The sequence below is a fragment of the Lissotriton vulgaris genome, chromosome 1_1 (genome assembly GCF_964263255.1).
Source record: "Lissotriton vulgaris chromosome 1_1, aLisVul1.2, whole genome shotgun sequence".
NCBI classification, from domain to species: domain Eukaryota; kingdom Metazoa; phylum Chordata; class Amphibia; order Caudata; family Salamandridae; genus Lissotriton; species Lissotriton vulgaris.
The window spans coordinates 1,707,189,845-1,707,211,310 of NC_141685.1; the positions used below are offsets into that span (position 1 = coordinate 1,707,189,845).

General features: G+C 42.5%; 1 protein-coding gene across 2 annotated transcripts in view; it reads left to right on the top strand.

Moving 5' to 3' along the window:
• The first annotated feature begins 242 nt into the window (after positions 1 to 242).
• The window catches only part of ATP5F1C (ATP synthase F1 subunit gamma), a 46,339-nt gene continuing 25,115 nt past the window's right edge, over positions 243 to 21,466 (top strand). The window contains exons 1-8 of one of the 2 annotated variants that reach the window (XM_086918962.1): positions 243 to 368; positions 2,912 to 2,946; positions 3,202 to 3,333; positions 9,755 to 9,959; positions 10,773 to 10,916; positions 11,963 to 12,027; positions 12,813 to 12,968; positions 15,550 to 15,646. In XM_086918962.1, the coding sequence (XP_086775088.1) occupies positions 289 to 368; positions 2,912 to 2,946; positions 3,202 to 3,333; positions 9,755 to 9,959; positions 10,773 to 10,916; positions 11,963 to 12,027; positions 12,813 to 12,968; positions 15,550 to 15,646 (914 nt within the window). In that variant the 5' untranslated portion in view covers positions 243 to 288. Of the gene's footprint in view, positions 369 to 2,911; positions 2,947 to 3,201; positions 3,334 to 9,754; positions 9,960 to 10,772; positions 10,917 to 11,962; positions 12,028 to 12,812; positions 12,969 to 15,549; positions 15,651 to 21,466 lie in introns of those variants that run through there. The other variant, XM_086918963.1, reaches the window with a different exon arrangement.

A 21,466-nucleotide genomic window follows, 5' to 3' on the forward strand; every position in this document is an offset into this window, starting at 1 on the left:
TCATCAGTTTCAGAGCCCTGTGGTTTACTGTTTTATAAAGTATGTTGGCGTTAAATTACTAGTCCTCTATCGTTGTGGCTCCCTTTTTTGATGTATTACATTTACATAGCACATGCATTACCAATATCGTCTCTAGACACGCGTTACACCTTTCTCGCGCCTACAGTTCTAGTCTCTCTTTGCTCTCACTCATGATCTTTACAATTGTTTTATGTCTCTAAACTCAACCCGGTCTAGTCTTTCTTCTCTCTCTACTTCCGGCACCCGGCTTCCGATCTCTTTCGGCGCATGCGCTGTCGGCGAAACCTGACCTTGATCGGAGTCACCATGTTCTCTCGGGCCAGTTTCTTGGTTTTGCAGCCGCAATGGTAATGTGTCTGTTTTTTTGGTTGTTTGTTGTGAACTTGAGTAAGGTGGGATGAAAGGCACGGTATTCGAGGGCTGGAATACGCAGCAAAGCGCTCTTTTTTGTCAGGAGAGCTGCAGTACCGCAAGCGCAAACCGCGGGACACTTCATTAAAACACTCTGTTGGTTGTATATGAATAGTGATTATAGAAGGCTATGATTCCACATCGGGATGCGCAGTAGGATGCGCGTTTTGTTAATGCCCCTTTCTTCGTTGATCGGTCACCTTCATGTAATGCCCTGGTCATTACCGGAAGATGGCCATGTCAGCTAAAAAGCCCTTGTTTCAGGTCACCCTCATATAGAGGATACCACGCGAACTGGATAAGTGCCTCCCATAGTTTGGAATCAGTGCAACTCTTCCTTCAAACCTTCACCACCCTTTCGAAAACTACAATTCGTCTGAATAGAAAAATCTTTCAAAATAAACTGCCAGTGCCCTCCTCGAAAGCTCAACAGGCGGATAGGTCAGCGAGAGTCGACCCTGGCAAATTACGCCAGTGACCAAGAACACTTCACATGTTTGCAACTGCAAAATGTGTCATGCAAACGAACATTTTGTGAGAACTGACTTTGGCTTTAAGAAAGTACAGATCTGCTGTCAACACGGAGGATCAGCGTTGGAGCATAATCTCAGTTAAGGGCGTCACTTGAGTTCGTTCCCTCTCCTGTGCTGTCCACAGGGAGGATCAGCGTCGCGTCATAATCCCAGTTAAAAGGTTACATTGTGTCCCCCTCCACCCCAACTGAATGAAAAACCACCACCTCCTATGTCCCCAGTGAGGACAATTATGCCCTTTGACCGTAGTAAAGAAAATGTTAATATCCCCAGTAAAGAAACGCACTCCTCTTCATGTTATAGTGAATGTAATCTCATAGGAATGACAGCTGCAGACCAACGTCCCCCCCCCTCCTTTTATAACCACTAAGTAATTCTCTGTACCATTGCTTAAGTTTCATTGAAGGTTTTCCTGAATTCTGCTACACTACTGTGGTTTGGTGACTACTCTTGAGTTGCAAACTTTAACTTGCACTCCATTTCAAACTTTAATGGCAAATATTTTCTTAATGTTTATATTGACCATTTGTTATTTAAATGATTTGGATTCTCAGATAACATACTTTCATGCAGCTAAAACACGTTACTTGTAGGGCCACTTGTTTTCTGCTGTGGCATCATTCTCCCTAAGCATGCCAGATACCAGTTCAGCCATACAGTAAATCGGGACACAGGATGCTGCACACGTCACACAAAAAAGAACTATATATATATATATATATATATATATATATATATATATATATACAGGGACAATCATTCAAAATCACTTAATCTCCATCAAATCCAGCTTAGCAACTCAGCCGACAACAACCTGTTAAATTCCCTTATACCCACACACACACAAAGAAAGCAATTTTCACAGCTCAGGGATATAGGGAATGGGGACACAGATTGCTACACACGGATAGCAAGACTCCCCTGATAATGGCTAGCTGAAATCCTCCCCATTTGCCTCGCGTGTGGGAAACATTTTTTTTCTTTTTTCGATTGAAAAAGACACTAATCGAGTAGAGACACCATTCCATTGTTTCGAATATAAAACCTACCCCCTGTTGTTCTAGTAGTAGTTATGTATCCCCTGAATGACACTTCCAGTGTTCTTAGTCTTGTCTACGATGTAGACGCTCTGGCTCTGTCACAATCTCAATGAGAAAGCGTTTGCTTTGTTCCACATTAGGGAAATACCATACCCCTCTCCCCTATGGTCCCTTCTCTTGCCCCGTTGTGCTGATGTAAGCCCCTCCGACCCCTTGTCCTGCATGAAGAGGAAGAAAAGCCTTTCCATGCCTTCAGTGAGAAAACATTACCTCCCAGCCTGCCTCCACAATCATAATCCCTCTTAGAACGTCTGGGAACCCACCTCTCACTTTCTACATCCAGGAATCGTTCTCCGCACCCTGTCCTAATTTATTAAATGTTATTTTGTAGTATGTGATGAAGAGGGCCTGATAATAGGTCTAACATCCCTGAGTGTAAGGACGAGGGCTTCTTGTTGCTATAGACTCCTCTGCAGAGAACGATGAGATAGAAATCCATGCCGTGGCTGGTTTGGCTTAATATTTTATTCTTTCAGTGGTCGATAAAGCAATCTCAGTTGAGTTGGATACCATTCAAGAAACAATTCAGTTTGTATTGTGCTGTGTATGAATAGGTACTATTAAGCTGATTGCCATGTATGCCTGAAATTCAGTCTAACATGCATACATTCACAAAAGGATACTTTTGTTCAGTTTAACGAAAGGGTGATTGTACAATTGCACTCAAAATCATGTGAATTAAAATTTGCTGTGAGTTTAAGCAAATAGCTCATTTAAACCCAGCATCTGTGTTTGCCAGCTAGATTAACCATAGCACTTTAACACTGACGTTTACACGTTTTCCGACATTTTCTTCCACGCCCGAAAAATTCGTATTATTGCTAAAATATCTCCCTTGTTTTTCAGGGGCCAAGTAAGAAATATGGCAACCTTGAAGGAAAGTAAGTATTCTCATTTTAACATTCGAAATGCTGTGAACATTTATCGAGGAATGGCCAGGTAATACATCTGCAGTTAGGATTGGCAGTTTCTGCCATGTCCAGAACCTTCATTATGCTCCTGTTATGGGATGATTTCTGCTATTGTACCCACCAAATCTTTCAGTTTGTATTTTTTAGAGCATTGTCTATTTTCTTGATTCTGTGTTTTTGTTCCATGAGCACCCTAAACATTGCCCTTTTCCATTCATGCTATAGTTACAAGACGCTTGAAGTCCATCAAAAGCACTCAGAAAATTACAAAGTCAATGAAGATGGTTGCTGCTGCAAAGTACACTAAAGCCGAGAGAGCTCTGAAATCTGCCAGAGTGTATGGAACTGGTGCGCTTGGTAAGGGAGGCTGAAAACCTTTCTCTGCTGTTGTCATACCAAAAACACATTCTGCTTAATTTGAGCCTCTTTGGTAGTTGTCTGTTTGGTTCTTTGATTTAAGGTATAAATCAATGTCTTTTATGTGCATAAAGAAAACTGCCAACACCATTACCTAGAAAACACATGTTACACTGAAAATGCACATACTGTGTTGATACTACCCACCCATTCCTTGGTACTGCATATGAAGTTACTCCTTGGAACAACCCACTTTAAAATAACTAATAAATAAATTGGTGTTTAAGACCCTCCAAAAAGCCATGTGATCTTCAGATTTTCTCATTTCCAATAAAAGACATTCCACAAAGTCTGGTCTAGAGCTCTTGGGCTGCTCCTGTCAGTCGAAGTGCCAACAATAGGAATGGTGAAGCTGAGCATAATATTATGGAAGGCTTTACTATCAAAATGTTGCTATCTATTGATGCTACAAGGTGAAATCACTGTCAAAGTTGTCTAAGGGATGGTTGGAGTCGAAGGCACAGTGTTGTAAGGACTCACTTAAATAGATTATCTCATTCATCACTTTGGTCATAAAAACTTCCGACTGCAAAGTTTTACAGTTTGACATATATCCTACCCCAGCTTTTATCAATGTTTCAAACCAATCAACTTAGAATGTGACTATTTTTCAATCGGACAGGGCAAATGGCTCCCATGTGTTTGTGGCCCAATGCAGTCCTATAGGGGTTGTTGTCTTTGCATTTCAGCTGCAGGCTCGGTCCAGGAAGTCTCCCGGGAGAAACCAACAGCTGGGCAGGTAAGTAGAGATGTCACCGAATGTCAGAACACCTTGGGTTTGGGTCACCAGGACGCACCTGGAATCGGCTTACTGGTCTGGTCGTCATGAAGAAACTGCAGGTGTTGACACAGAACCTTTGCAGTGACACCCCTCAATGGTTTGGAGGTCAGAACCGCTGGGGGACCACTTCAGGTGGGATGGACCCTCGAGACACAGGTTGTGAACAACTGGTGCAGAGAAGTCCTTGAGCAGGCTTTCTTGGACCAGCAGGGGCTGGATCTTCAGTGGACAGTGCCACTTTCCCAGCATACCGTGACCGTTTACAAGGCATACTTTGCTTTTCACTCGCCCTGTGGACCCAGACGCTTGCTGGGTACCCCCTCCTGTGATTCATTCCTGGTCCCTAGATTGACAGACGTCATTCCTTTACTGACTGATTTGTTCCACAGCAGCTGATGTCCCGAGTCTCCACACATCTCTGATTCTTGTTTTGCACCCATAAGCGACTGAAGCTTTTTCCCTAACGCACGCATTCCCTGTGAGCTACATGAACTTCTAGTGTCCTACGTGACCAAGCCCGGATTCCTTTGACTTGATTTGCTTTTATCATACAGGCTCCGCGCAACCATCCCAGCACTTACCATATCCATGTAACCCTGTCCTCTTGATGACCTAAAATTGTGCAGGTCAAAATGCCGTTGACCCTCCAGGGTAATTGTTGGCGTTATTGTGGTCTCCTTAAACAGGAATCTTTCTCTGAAAAATTATCTGCTGACTATTTTTGTGACCTTCAACTAATTTGTATTCTGCTCCTTTTTACGCTGATTCTTCACCTTGTCTTGTCACTGCGCCGTTCACCTTTTCACGAGCACTAATGTGCACACCTACAATTCGGTTACCTCTGCATATATAGTAATGTAGTGCTAATATAACTACTTGCATTAAATATAGATCAAAAAATGTTTTTTAACCTATTGTTGTGGTCTCCCTTTTTACTTTCTCCCAAATTGATTTGTTTCTCTATTGTACCTGTCTTACCTAATGATTACTGATTGAGACATTGTTGCTTGGCTATACATAATTACCCGGGTCTCAATTGTGTTGACGTGCTTCTTCCTGTTTTTGGTCTTTGCTATCCTCGAGAGTCTAAAGTCTTTATTGAAGTGGTGGGCCAGTCCTCATCAACTCTGGAGGTCCTAATCCTTTTTTGAGCGGCTGTTTATTTCTGAGCTGCAGGCAGGCCAGTATGGCTGGGGCCAAGTCAGTTTGGTCTGGAGTCTTCACGGCGGTAACGTCTTCGGGATTCCAATCTTCTTAGGTCGTCAAGAACTAACTTCTGGGTTCAGGGCTGCCCCCCAAGTACTGTATTTAGGGGACATTTTTAGGGGGTTCGCAGTAGCAGCCACCCGTAATGTGCCAACCCCACATGGGGCAGTGGGCACAATCCTGGAACCATGAATCTGTAAGATGGTGCGCACTGAAGCATGGGCTTGGTAGAGGGGGGAACACTTTCTGGGCTGTTCTAATTTGTCCCGCCTGTCTTCCTGCTGAAAAATGGGTGAGACAGGAAGGGGGCCTGCTCCTGATAGCAGGGGAGCCTGGGGAATCATGTTGTAATGGCGGCAAGGCCTTTGAAGCTCCCCTGCTGCAGATGGCTCTTCCTGACCTGAGAGAGGGGTGAACACCTGAGCCCAAAAAAGCTTTTTCTGGCTCCAGGTCGCGCAGGTACCCACCCTAGGGGTCCAAACCCTGTCTTGTGGTGGCAGGCTGGTGTTCGCCAGTCAGGAACCTACCAGTGATTGGTTTGGTGTAGGGGTCCCCTCTAGAAGGGACCCCTGAATGCATGGAGTAATACATCGGAGACCGGAATCGGTGCAGGTTTATTATTCTGAAATGATTGATAACAAACATCCTATGATTCAGTTAAGCCATTATGGTGCTAGGGAACTCGTTGTCAATCAATCAATCAGTGACACTTATAGAGTGCGCTACATACCCGTAGGGTCTCAAGGCGCTGGGGGGTGGGGGGGGGGGGGGGGCGCTACTGCTCGAACAGCCAGGTCTTCAGCTTCTTCCTGAAGGAGAGGTGGTCTTGGGTCAGGCGCAGGTCGGTCGGGAGGGAGTTCCAGGTCCTGGCGGCCAGGTAGGAGAAGGACCTTCCTCCTGTTGTCGCTCTTCGGATGCGGGGGACGGCGGCGAGGGCGTGGTTGGCTGATCGGAGGTGGCGTTTGGGAGCGTAGAAGTTGATCCGGCTGTTGAGGTAGCTCGGGCCTTGGTCGTGTAGGGCTTTGTGTGCGTGGGTGAGGAGGCGGAAGGTGATTCTTTTGTTGACGGGGAGCCAGTGAAGGTCTCTCAGATGTCCGGTGATGTGGCTGGTTCGTGGGATGTCGAGGATGAGTCTGGCTGAGGTGTTCTGGATCCGCTGGAGTCTCTTCTGGAGCTTGGCGGTGGTACCGGCGTAGAGGGCGTTGCCGTAGTCCAGTCGGCTGGTGACGAGGGCCTGGGTGACGGTCTTCCTGGTCTCGGTGGGGATCCACCGGAAGATCTTCCGTAGCATGCGTAGGATGTTGAAGCACGCCGAGGAGACGTTGTTGACTTGCCTGGTCATGGAGAGGGAGGAGTCCAGGATGAAGCCCAGGTTGCGTGCATGGTCTGTCGGTTTGGGTGCGGTGCCCAGGGCGGGAGGCCACCAGGAGTCGTCCCAGGCGGAGGGGGAAGAGCCCAGGATGAGGACCTCCGTCTTGTCAGAGTTCAGTTTCAGGCGGCTGGTCGTCATCCACTCGGCTACCTCTTTCATCCCTTCGTTCAGGTTGGCTCTGGCGGAGGCGGGGTCGTTGGTCAGGGAGAGGATCAGCTGGGTGTCGTCGGCGTAGGAGATTATGCTGAGGTTGTGTTTGCGTACGATGGCCGCGAGGGGGCTCATGTAGACGTTGAAGAGGGTGGGGCTCAGAGATGATCCTTGAGGGACGCCGCAGATGACTTCGGAGGCCTCTGATTTGTACGGTGGTAGGCGGACTCTCTGTGTTCTCCAGTGTGACCAGTTTCCAGACTATATACTCAGTATGGCTTTACTGGGCACTTATAATATCTAAGAATTACTGTAGATACTTATGGGGCCTGTCTGTTCATGCAGATAGGTCCTCACATGAGGGATAGTGCATCCTGCCTTAAGGGTGACTTATCCAGGTCTCATGCAGTGCTGGGCAGGCGTGGCACACAGGGATGAGTGTCATGTTTACTCTTGACTTTTAGTTACACCAAAATACGCAGGCTGCAAGGGCAGTGGTGCATATTTGATTAGGTCTCTGCAGGTGGCATAATACATTCTTAAGCCCTCGGAGCTTTTCCCTGGTTACCATGTCCTTGGTACCATAGGCACCCTTTACAAGGGACTTGCTGGTAGGCCAGAGTCGTGCCAATTGTGAATACAATGGTTCAGGTTTGATAAAGATCACAGGCCCTGGGAGCCTGTTTGACAGGGTCCCTGGGCACACCCAGTCAAAGTTCATCAGAAATCTGGCAAAAAGCATAGGCATGGGGGTACTGCAACAGAAACCCTACAGCCACCCCAAGAGACCCCCATACAAATTGCATGCAGACTGCTATTGCAGGCTGCGTGAAATGGTGCAAACCATGGGAGAAATACATGTCACACATTCCTGTGTACCATGCCCAAGTCGCTGCATCTGCTATATGTAATGTAACCCTACAGAATTCCTGACCGCTCTAAGGCAGGGTAGATTATATCCTATGCCCCAGTGATGTTTAGTCCAGATTACTACCATTCGAAAGTGAATAGGGAAGACATTTTAGGGTACGTTCTGGGCACAGGTCATTAAGAGTTACTCGGCTACATAACTTCACTGAAACCTGTGTATCAGACACCTTGTCTTAATAAATCCATACTGATTCCAGTATTAAATTTATTACGACATGCATCCAAAGAGCACCTTAGAGGTGCCCCTGGAACCTACTATTCCTCTAGTGTGCAGACTGACTTCTCCTGTCCAGCCTGCCACCACAGACGAGTTTCTGACCTACAGGGGTGAGAGCCCATACTCTTAGGAGGCCGCAACCCAGCTTCCTCCAGACCTGGAGAAGGCCACTCCCTTTCATGAGGCCCATTTGGCACCAGGACATGCAGGAAGTTGGCTATGCAGTAGGCGTGTTGCCCACACAGGCTAGGCATAACCCTATGGTGGGCTACCTGGTGTGCTCTGCAAAGGAAGGGCTCCACCATTGTGTTTTTGTTGGAACTAGGAACCCTGGGACAGTGTTATACCCACTTCTCACAGGAAGTAGTCATATAGGGGGTGTAGTGATCCCAAGGGTAAGTAGCCCATTGGCTACTACCCTTCACTACCCTTAATGTCCCTAAATTTAGTATTTAGAGAAGCCCCTGGCACCAGATCATCTGAATCAACTGACTCAAGAAGGACAAAGAGCCGAAAGAAACAAGAACTGAGGACCTGCGATTGACTTGGTGCCAACCTTGCCAGCTGCTCCCAACAATGGCAACTGCTCCAAAAAGCCTGGGAGGACTGCAAGCTATTTTAAAAACAGCCAATATCTCCCATGGAGTACTGGAGCTACTTCCCTGCATTCTGCAGGTATCAAAACGCAAGCTCTTGTTTACTGAGCTGCCCTATCTTAAAAGTACTTGCCTGATCACAAAGATCTTGGTGCCTAAAATAATATACAAATCTGTTGTTTTTTTATAAATTTGTGTTGGATTTCTGTGTGTGTCCCGTTTATTGACTCTGCGTATACAACAAATACTCTACACTCCCATCTGGTAAGCCTAAAGCTGCTCACCCACACTATCACTAAGAGAGCACTTTGGTAACGTTTCTAATCATTACGGTTAGGGCCTTGTGTTAAGCCCGTCAGCCCTATTATATTAGAATTTAAAAAATTGTACTAGCCAGTTGGGTTTAAAAAAAAAGTCTATTAGAATGTTGTACATTTTCTAATAAGGTCCAAACTTCTTTTCTGTTAGTTATGCACAAACACAAGTATTGGCTCATTAACCACAGACCTAGTGGCGTTGCCATTGCTTGTTTTACATTCATTTTTTACCACTTCCAGCTTGTTAGATCAATAGTCTTGTTCTTTTTAACCATTCTATTTAATCATGTTGTCCTTCCCCTCCCCCACCCCGCAAAGATATTAGCTTTCATTGCTGTTTCTTTTGCTGTGCCTGAACAGAATTTTGGACTGCTGTCTAGTTACTATGTCTGTGTATGATAATTTAGCACTCGTGCTGTGAAGTAACTGTTCGTCGTGCCAGAGAAGACAGAGTACACATTTTTACTAAACAAAAGCCCAAACTATTGACTTTGTCATGGTTTGCTTGCTTTAAAAATGTCCACTTGTAAAGTCTGCTTTGCTTTTCTCGGTGCCACCAGAGATTACTATTTGTCTCATGTAATCTAAGCCAAGTAATTTGTCATGTGACTAATTCAAAGAGAATGGCCAGATAGCTTAAAAGAATGATGGCGCCGTTAGTGAAAATGTCACTACCCTTGGCATGTTGGTTCTTCATTGCAAGCTTCCAAAATTAATGTTAGTTAAGCCTTTTAGTAATGATTTCAACAATACTTGTCTAAATATTGGTATCTTCTCATTCTGCCATTCCAGCTTTGTATGAGAAAGCGGAGATAAAGGCACCCGAAGAGAAGAAAAAGCATCTTCTCATTGGCGTTTCCTCCGATCGTGGCCTCTGTGGTGCTATTCACTCCTCTGTCGCAAAAACCATCAAAAATGAGATTTCAGCCCTGTCCAGTACTGGGAAGGAAGCCGTGATTGTGGGAGTTGGAGACAAGCTGAGGGGTATTCTACAGAGGTATTTTTCTTTACGATTTTGTGTATCTATATTAAGAAGTAGAAGTTAGCATGCTTTACTATGAAGTTGTGGTGACTTTATATATTACATATCTTTTCTCCTGCTCCAACTTTTTTCACATACCATAGTAAATAGCAAATTGTATCCATGATCTAAAAACTCCACCAGTACCATTGGGTCTACACACTAATCGTGCTTGTAGACCTCACTCACTATATAGTTTGTCCCACACTCCACCTTTTATTTACGGTCGAAGCAGGGCATATCCCTGTGATCACTCTTCTCACACCTTGTTGAGCGTAAAAATATTATGGCAGCAAATTATTCTGTTCTTGACTTGCGCTTGCACTATACAGCATTTGCAAGTCTGATATTACTTGCAAGACCTTAGGTTGTGTACTGTTATGTTTCTAGTTGTATATCACCAGGGTTCAGTTGCTTGTACTGCCTATTTAAGGTAACGTCCATCATATACCAATCTATTTAGAAATCTAGTTTTCCTTGGGCTTTTGCTGGCTATGCTTTTTTATTTTAATGTAATGTCCACTCTTAACTAACTAGTTACAGTAGGTGACTATACTTGATGCAAAAACATTGTCTGCTGAGGCTTGAGCACTTGCAAAACAAATGCTCATGAGAATCAGTTGGATTACTGCTCTGTGATGAGGGACATTTTGTCTACCTAAGCCTGCTTGTTCTGACAAGACTAAGTTATTGAGGTTTTTTCATAGGGCACATTGTCTCGTTATTTATTTCTTACGTTACATTTTGGTCTCTGTCCTCCATGTATTTCATTATCTCTGTTTTTTGCAGAACTCACAGGGATCATATTTTGCTGACGTTTAAAGAAGTTGGCAGAACTCCACCCACTTTCGGTGATGCATCTGTTATTGCCACAGAACTCTTAAATTGCGGGTATGAGTTTGATCAAGGATCTGTCATCTATAACCGCTTCAGGTAAATCTATCTTGTGACATGCATGTGTATAATCCGTTTTGCACCCAAAAGGTTATCACAAGATTCAGTGCCATATTCTGGTTGTATCTTTTCACATTCTAAAATGTATCGGAGTTTGCTTTGAACAGGAAGGCTGACAAACGTCTGTCACAGAAAAACTCCAACGCTGGAAAATATCAGCAGCTTAGAATTTCATTTTTACACAAAGTACTCAATGAACAATAGTTATAAAGGAAACATGGACATTTTTAAGTAGCAGAAAATGTAAGATCAGCATGACCAGGTTAGGAAATTATGAACAATAAGTAATGAAGGCAAGACCCAGATTTGAAGTATGTAAGTTTGAAATGTAATAAAAAAGAAATACTTCTGAAAATGCTCTAATAGATCTGTTGGAGGGCCTGCATGTACATTCACTTTCAGAGCTGCAGACCATTATTTGCATTTAGTGCGGTATTGTCCCCAAACATTTGGTATCTTAACTAATTTACTTAATCTACTTGAATTCCCTTTGCAAGTGAGGAAGGAGCTACTGCTTTAGAGGCGAGTGAACGCTTACAACATGAGATGGACATTAACCAAGAAAGACAAATCACAAAGCGAGCGAGGATATTTCATTTAAAGTATTTGGTGTACAATGATGTATCGATGTTTGACCCCTGATTGTCCCTCTTTTGAGTCTTTTGGTATGCATGACTATGCTTTGCTTGCCACCTGCTTTGTAGATTCATGAGCTACTAAGAGTTGCTGTAATTATTTATTTTCCTTCCATTTACTATTCTGTTTTTATTGAACGTAGTATGCACCATTTTAGTGCATGTGGGTGTTGTTTGTTTCATAAAGATGTTCTCATTTAATTATGCTTCTGTGAGGAGATAATGGGGAAAGAGACAATCCACATCTGTGTTTGTACCCTTACTGCTTTCTTATTCTGGTAGTGTTTTACTCGTGTGAATCTAGCACTACAGAACTTGGTTATATTCTCTTGTATCACCCTGAGTAGCTTGTTTACTTTGCCTGCAAAGACACCTTTCCTTTTAATTTAGGTCTGTCATCTCATACAAGATAGAGGAAAAACCCATCTTCTCCCTTGAAACAGTTTCAGGTTCTGGTGAGTATTTTGTGCAGTGTTCAGTACAAAGACTAGAACAGCAGTAGTCTTTACTATATTCAGTACTGCCCATAGCCATCCATGCAATGAGAGGTTTTTGTAGTATTTCTCTTATAGGGTGTGACACCAGTTTTTCTAGGGAATTTAAGGTGCTAACAAATTTCAAAAAGTACATGAATTCTAACTGGACTCTGCATGGCATCCCGATCTAAAAAGGTTAAAAGTGCAGAAACGAGGAGAGTAAAAATCTTATTTAATTATTCTGAATTTAGTCTACGGTGAAACCTGTATCTTATCAGTACATCTGTTTCTAAGCATTATTATGCCTGAGACTAGGTGGTACTTTGCTGCATGCCCAGTCGTGAAATTTAAAAAGTTACTTTTGCTTTAGTGACCTGTTCGTGCAGTGAAATTGTGCCTCTTAAGGGACAATCGATTTTGATGGGTACAATGTTTAGTTGGGTCTTTGGATTTCAGGGTGTGGTCATGGTATTGAAGTCCATCTGAGGAGGCCATTATTTAATTTTGAATTGAATTGAATGAAGATTTATAGAGGGCATAGTTACCCGGAAGCATCCCAGCGCTAAACCAGAAAAAGGGTCCAAAGCAAATAACAAAGAAGTAGTGTAAATCATTAAGGAAAGAGGTGGGTTTTCAGGAGTTTCCGAAACCGCAGATGGCATGATTCTGCAATTAAACTGGAGGCAGCTTTATCACAACGAGATCCTAAATCTGTCTTCATAATATATGTAGATAGTTACTAATTCTGCCTGTCTGTTTTGCAGACAGCATTAGTATCTATGACGACATTGATGCTGATGTACTCCGAAACTACCAAGAGTTCACATTGGCCAACATCATCTTCTACGCACTGAAGGAGTCCACTACCAGTGAGCAGAGTGCGAGAATGACTGCTATGGACAATGCCACCAAGAATGCCTGTGAGTATAAGTACATGCAAAGTAGACCCAACCATTCCGGGAGGTACTCTGGCCTCGCTGAAGTGGGAATAATGAACGTGACAAAGATACTCCAAAATGAAGGATTCAGCTGGGAGATGGCCTGGGGGGGGGGGGGGGGGGGGGGGGTGATTGGGGCAAAATATACCCGTTTTTTGTCCTGGAAACAAAATGTGTATTTAACTGGTTTATTCATATTACTAAAATATTAGGATAAATTGGTGATCCAGTATATATATGTGTGTGTGTGTGTGTGTGCGCATACACACACAAACATTGTATAAGAAACTCTCAATCTGTAGATATTTATTTTTCTAATCAGATAGGTGACGTTTTCATATTGCTTTGTTTCAAGCAGCTGGGAGCGGTTCCATCTAGTTGATACTGTGCGGTTGGATCTTTTGACGTATGTTTGCCTATAAAGGACATTGTCTCCTTTCCAGACCAGGAGTCTGAAATCCCCTAAAATCTAGGGTTAATATTTTTTTGAATTCCTACTCCGGCAGGACTCACCTGGTGATCTTGGTTTCTTATTACTTCTCATCTCAGCGTTTACTTCGCCTGAGAAGAGTAGGGATCCACAGCCCTTAAGAATACCCCAGACGAGATAAGGCTAATTACTAGGGCAGAAACATGTTGGTTTAAAAGAGAAGGTATAAGCTGTTGTCTTCAAACTACCATCTCGACGCAGTTTTTAACTATACCTGAGGTTCTCTCTATTAAAGGTGATATACCGGGGATCACAAGATATTTTTAATTGATTTGAATCCCACCATTGTCCAGTAGATTTTATCTCCCTTTTGTCTAAGTTTCTCAGGAAGTCGAGACCCCCTGGTGGCACTGTCTTACCAGGGTGGAGAGGTCGTCCATGATCAAGCATTACAAAAATGCGTGTGAGGTCTCCTCCTACATAAAAATGACCTTCCCTCCTATTTTGACAATAGTTCTGCCACATTCCTAATTGGACATTGACGTTTATCCCCAAATAGGGCCAATAGTCACTTGGTCCTTTTCCTAGCACTACCGTACTCATTTGTGATTTAGTAGTTTGATCAGGGACAACGTACAGTGGTTTATCCTCCCCTCTCCCTCCAGTAGAAAGTTTTCATATTACCTTTTCTTTTTAATTTCTGTAGTAAAGTAGTTTACCTTCATCAGATAACATGTTTTGCTAACAAGCTGTTAATCTGTCGCTCGGTGTGTAGTCTTTAGACCCAAGCCTTTGGTGCGAATGGGCCCAGCGTGTAAATCACCATGTTCTTGGAGCTGGGATATTTTACAATTATTTTTCACAAAATCATCTTTTTCTATTTCTCACAATTCAGAGCTTGAAAGTTGAATCTATAAATCTTAAGTGCTGTCTATTTGTAAATCTAGCATTCCCGTTTAATTTCGTCTTGCAAGAGAAGCCTTTTCATGTTTGGCAGTATCTTAGTACTTGTTCATGCTAACCAATTTTGCATGACCACGTAATAGTAAAAGACAATTTTAGAGCCGGGTCTTGTATTTCTGCCTTGGAGAAAACATTAAAGAGCTTAGGAAACCATAGCTAAAATATGTAACTATATAAAACATGCGCCTGGTTTCTAATTTTGCTGACAAATGCTTGCTTTAATTTTCTGTCCAATATACATTTGTTACTTACTCGTGGTTTGTAACCACAACAATAAGCAGCGATAACAAACATTAAAAAAAAAATGGTAGTGCTTTTTAATTATAATCCAGTACTCCTTTTTTTAGGTCTGGATTTTCACCACACACCTTTGCAACAGACCTATTGTCTCGAACATACGGTCTCCTTAAACTACTGCCATTTTTCAAATAGCCTCTTTCAACCACTTGCTTGAGACTGTTAAAAATGTCTTGGCCCAGCCCCTGGTATTATTTTACTTTCACCTATTGCTATAGGCTTTTAAGGGTGTGTTTTTCTACCTTCGATCAGGTCCTTACATTGAATCACCCGAGGGACTATTTTACGACTAGAGCTCTCCCCCTCTGATCCTCGATGCCCCTCCTACCCCTTGTCTGCTCAGTTTACTCTCACCCTGTATGTTGCTGCTCATTCCTCTTTCCCCTCGCTCTTCCACCTGTATAATACTGCTCGTCCCCATCATCCTTGTTCCTCCTAGTCTGTGTCCACAAACTATCCATTATAATCCTTTCTTTCTACGTTATAGAAGTTCTTCAATGATGGCTCCTTGAAGTTGATTTCCGATAGAAGCAAAACGTGGACTGTAATGAAGGCCGAGGGGAGCTTTCAATACAGATCACATTTTATTTCTTAGATTTAACTGGCTTTAATGTACTAATACTATGTTTCCATGTGTTGGCACATTAACCCCATCCTGCTTTGCTTTTCCATTGTTTATGTTCTAGTTGGTAACATTTACTTTCACAAAGGCCATGGAAACGTATCTTGAATAATGTTCTTCAAAATTGCACATTGTGTTGATTCATATTCGAATGGCCACTGCAAGTCTCACTACACTTTTTTCCATATGGTGTTGCAGTGATTGATGTTCGAGGAGGCACTTAGCATTGTTTCACACATTATGTATTCTAGCTGAGATGATTGACAAGCTGACTTTAACTTTCAACCGTACCCGTCAAGCTGTTATCACCAGGGAGCTGATTGAGATCATTTCTGGCGCGGCAGCTCTGTAAGTATTATGATGTACATGAAATGTCTTCATGTTCTTGTGAAAGCCCTTTAAATAACATACCACTGATTAGAATATGTAGACCTTCTGAAGCTAGTGCTTAAAATGTGCTTTTTTAAAGTTTATGAATAATACATTTCTCCCTAACACACTGTACATAGTGGCACATTCAGTAATTAGAAGCAGAATGGTTAAACGGAGAGGTTGTGAAGGTTATTGATAAGAAATGGAAGAGGACAGCGACAATAAATTGCTGCACAACTGAGATTCTGGATTACTTTCTGGAACCCCACAAAGTTAGTAAACAAGTGTCTTTTAAGGTAACCTGGTTCCATTAGAAAACCTGAGCTTATAGCAGTGGCAGAAAACAGCTAGCATTTTCCTTGAGAAATGGGGGTTATTTATTTGAGCAGCAGCAAGACAGCTTTCAATAGAAAAATGAAGGTAAATGGCATGACTAAACAAAAACCTAAATGTCATATTGGATAAAGAGATAGGAATTTTCGTAAAACAATTGCCCAAAAACCTGATTGGAACAATGATGTTTTAATAGTCTGTGTGCATTACTAAAAGCAGTCACCGGAGTCAACTCCTGAACTAAAAGCGAAACCTAGAGAAAGTTACTGGCATACCAAACCCAGATGCATGAATGGTAGGGTGAGTCATTTACCTTTCAGGCTTATCGCTTGAATACTCCCAATATTCCCGCCAGTGTTCTGAGGGTATCCAGCCCCAGCTTCAAGTGTGAGGCAGGCCTCTCTGCCATAACGTCCAGCCACCACCAAAAGCAACACTGTCTTTAGATTCTGGATAATGCTCTCCTGGTCATTTCTAGAGCTCTGACAGCTAGGGTAGTATTCTTGGAGGCCGGCCCCAGTTTAGCAATGGGAGGCCGGCTCAACCAATCTTTCCAACCAGGGCTCGAGCACAATTCCCAGTGCCCACCAATCTGTTGTTTTTGCAATATGTTCTTCTCCTGCCTTCTAGGTCGCTCCAAGTCTACAGGGGGGCAAATGGGGTGACCCTTGAGAGCTCCAGAGCTGAGGTAAATGGGAGAGCAGGGCCATACCCCGGCTTCTTACAGGAAGACACAACAAAGTGTTCTTCTGTTGTTCTTTTCAAGTCCGATTGTGTCTCGAGGAATTTTTTTTTTAATATAGGGATAATGGGTGACCACTTCGGATCCAGACGGAAGAAAATCCCTGTGCCCAAAACATCTTAAAGTTTAAGTAATTCCTGTTCCTTTCTGCTAAAAGAAAAAACTGCTCTGCTGGTCTTTAAAAACGGCAACCCCCGGAGCCAATTTGTGTGCTTAACGTCTAAAACCTAGGATGTCTATGAAGGCGTATCTTGTGAACACCAACTGTAACTGGTTTTGAGGCCAGTGTAGGCAGATCATAGCGGAGAACGGACTACCCTGCAAGAACCTCCCTCATACTAAGATGGTGTATATCTTCCTTTTTCCATCTCCTTTTCCTGACCACTCTTTTTCCACATTCCAAGATCAGTGGCAGAGGAAGACCTGTAGTTAACTCTTCCCTGCTTCCCGACTAGGAAGGTATGCACCCATATTTTTTCCAAAAAAGGATTTTTCACACTTCATCAAACCTAAACACTGTTCCTGGAGAAAGTAGAGCAGCAAAAACTGGTAGAACTACTGCATTGGCTTTCTGGCAGAGAAATGTAAACTTTAGTAGAACCCTCCCCCCCCAACGCCCCCCAGTAATGGGGTGTAGATAAATCTGTAGCTGTTTCCTAAGCAAACTTATGATCATTTTATTCATAAGTACACTTCCATAGGAAAAAGGTGTTTTGTCCTATGCAGTGACCGAGTTTTGTAATCTGTCATGTCAGAGACATCCTAATGTGATTATTTGGTGTTGTTCTCGGACCAAGCAGGCTTCAAGGAACATGCCAAAATACTTAATTTGATGTGAGGGCAGCTGCAGCTTTACTCGCAGCAGGCCAAGGCTGCAATGGCATACCTGAACTCATGTTACGGTCACTTATGGGTGTTTTAAATGCACACTGCAGCCCAAGTGTGACATTTAACTATTATACACCAATTTACAGTGGCTCTGCTTATCAACTAAATGCTCAACCAGATTTTAGCCAATCGACTACTGTATTTAGAGGTGTCGGAGCACATGCTCTAGTAACATATTAGCAGTGCTCAAGGTCAACAAAGCCAGTAAACGCTGTCTTATAAAAGTAAAAAATACAGGAAGACCATATGAAAAGAGAATGTTATCATTCAAGGCACAAGGAGACAATATGACTTGCCAAGACTAAAACGATGCCAAGGCTGATACTGTGATTAAAAGCCAGGTCACTGAGCGCGAAGTGATCAGTTTAGCCACTGTTCACCCCCCCCTCCCCCCCTTGTGGTGTTTGGTTGCCTTTGCTACTTATCTTTTCACCCATTCCTATGTTCTCGCAATTGTGGTGTTTTGTTCTTATTTGTTCATAAAAGTAGAAGATATTTCTTTTAATTAGTATGTATTAATGTTTTTAAGAGCATGAGTAACACAAATATTTGAACCCATTGCTATGTGTGATGGTCTACGAGATGTGTTTTATTTGCCACATTTTGCTGTGATTGCTGTACACATATTTAACCTGCTTGGTACTAGCTTTTCCACCTTTATAATTTTCTGTGGTTGGTAATAGTTTGTGGTGTTGCTTTTGGCTGATTGTATTCAGTTGTTACTGTTGCGCATGCCTCTTTTGATTGGCCAGCAATTTCTTACTTTTCAATATCACTGCTTTGCTTTAATTGCATGCATTGCCTGCTTCACTATTTGTCTTTTATTTCTAACACAATTATTAGAAACTGAGCTATGATAGAGGTCCGAGATCTGGTAAAGTGAAATGATACATTGATGTAAATACTTCCAAGTTACTGACTGTTGCTGCATTTAAAGTCCAGTATTTTACTTTCTGCCCATAGCTGTCACTTTTATCGTGTTTGCAGTGATTACGTTGATGACACGCGCCTTTATTATGCCATACAGCTCCTTTTACTAAGAGAAGACTACCATAAGCATAGCTGCCCCTCTCTAAAACGTCTAATAATTTCTATTAATGTAATTGAATACTGTTCATTCTTTAGGAGCAAAGGCCTTTTTGAAGAATTGTAATCCTATATTACTTTATCTATTTCAGGGCCCTTTGGCCGCAGGATGAGAGACCTGTAGTGTTTGCCAGGCAAACTTGACCAACATTTAATTAAGAGTTGTGATTACTTAATGAAGTGACTGACAATCCCTCAGGAGCCCCTATACTCCTATCAAAGAAGCTTCTTCCAAATTGGATTTTTGCCTTTACCCAACTGGGGCCCATTCTAGTTTGTTTGAGTTACATGGAAAAACTTAATCTTAATCTATTGTGAAACTTTAACTTCAAATTGTATGTGGCATCATTTGGTAAAACCTGTTTGATGCATGCCTATATAAAAAAATATATAACTTGAATAAGGAAGAATCAATGTAAAACCAGTATAAGCAACATTATGGGCAACATAAAAATACATTAGGGGCCTTATTCTTAAAAAAAAAAAACTAAGAAAACAAAAAGTGCCTCTTTGCTTTGGGGCAGATTCACAACTTTTGGGCATTCAAAAGATTTTCCAGAAGCAGATGTGAAACCCAAACTCCTAACAAACTAAATGCATTTATGTGCACATGCGAAAATCTGAGTGATTGTAAATTCACTTTACATGCCATTCCTTTTTTACCCCCACCCTGGAAAAGGTTTTATTCAATTCAAGTTGACTTTATTCGGTTAAAAGAATAATAACCATAAAAGTACATTAAAAACAGTTCATAATACAGTATCAAAATCAATACATAGTACAAACAAAAGAAGAATTCAGGTAAAACATAAATTACATTTAAGTACAAATTGATTTACGTAATCTTAAAACATTGCTAAAAATTCCGAGATGCAGGCAACATTAAAGATAACATCTAATTTCTGAAGTTCCAGGAAGGCAACCCTACAACGTCACACCCATGTCCCTTAAAATTGGAATAATCAATCTTTTCCTGGGTAAAGTATAGTATTTACAGAAAAATATGATATGGATGTCAGACTGTTCCGATTGGTCATCACATGGGCATTTAGTCAGATTACAGGACCAACAATTCATTGCGGGGAAACTTGGGGCCCTAAAGAGGATGCCTAACCTGAATCGGGTCAAAATGAACCGCGAAAATTCAGTCAAAGAAAGGGTTAAGTATGGTTGGATTTTCCCTTGAATTGATACAGGTAGGTGGGCTAAGACAGTTTTCTTCTCATGTTCCACTGTCATTCTACGTTCTTCCAGGTGTTTCATACATTTTGTTTTTAGTGCCTTTCTCGTGATGTTACACATAGACAAGGGATTGTCATAGTAGCCCATACAGCCAACATCTCCAAAAAAGTCCCTAATGTATGTAAACCACCTTATCCTCCCAACATAATCCAAACTTAATCCATCAGTTAGAATAGCACGGTTCAGTACACATCCATCACTAGTCCAAGCCCTATGCCACAGCAGTATTGGTTGAATTCTAATTATGTCTTCAATATAACATTGGCCCAGTTCCGTATGACAAATGTAGCTTGAGGCACTCTCAGGTACAGCTAAGATGTGTCTCAGGAATTTGTTTTCGGCCACTTGTATAGATTTGACATTTTCATACCCCCAAAGTCCCGCACCATAAACCGCAATAGAAACACAGGTGGCATTGTACATTTTCAAAAGTTCTACAGTGGGTTTTTTCCCCCCCATCTTTTTTGCGAAGATTTTAAGGGCAGTAATAGATTTGCAGAACAGGGCTTTCCTTACTTTTATCGCTTCTGTCCAGTTCCCTGCTTCATGAAATAAAATACCAAGGTAAGAAAAGGTGGCTGTTTAGTCTCTAGGGCTTGCATTAATAAACATCCGCCTCCTTCTTCTACTAGCACTAGGGCCACAATTCATGGAGAATGTCTTGGAGCAGTTGATTTGCAAATCCAGATTAATCATGAATGCATTAAAAGATGTTACAAGACATTGTAGAGCCACCGGCGTGCGAGCCATTAGGACCGCATCGTCTGCGTATAGTAACGCAGGGATTGGTCTTTTAGCTACCCTAGGCATATCACAAGTTGTTTCCACTAAGGCGTTCTCTATTCCATTTATATGTACCAGGAATAGGTTTTATTCGTAGCCTTGTCATGATTTTAACCATTCCAGTGTGGAAAGAGATTGGATAGGAAATGGTGAATACCCTTAAACATCTTCGTTTGATGGTGTGCGCATACTCGCAGGTTATTTCAACCAATTAACTACTGCTTCCTGTCTACTTCCATCCCCTGTATGTAAATGTGCGGAAAGGAGACCAAACCGCCTAGCTAGAATTCAAACTCTAATGTAGATCCTTACGTAATAAGATATGCTGTTATCAGAGCGCGAACGGAGGTCCGTGGTGTCGGGACATTTGACCACCGAGTCTACCGGCGTTCGGCATATCGCCCGATTGTGGAGCTTTACAGACGCTACTAAAACGACAATAGTTCTCTCAGAGGAACTACCGCCCATTAGCGGCACCTGAAATCATCGGGAGCATCGTACTCTTAAAACCAATTTTAAGTAACCTTTATCAGGAGGACACCCGCCAAGGAATTAGATGTCCTCGATTGCCATCCCGGTTTAGATACCGCAGCCCGAGGTACCAAACCTCAGATTAAGTTTGCGCCAAGCGGAGCAAACCTAAGCCCATAAGAACCGATCCATGTATTACTCTGGATCCTTCCAGGCGCTTCAATCCAAAACAGGCAACCAATAACCAAGTC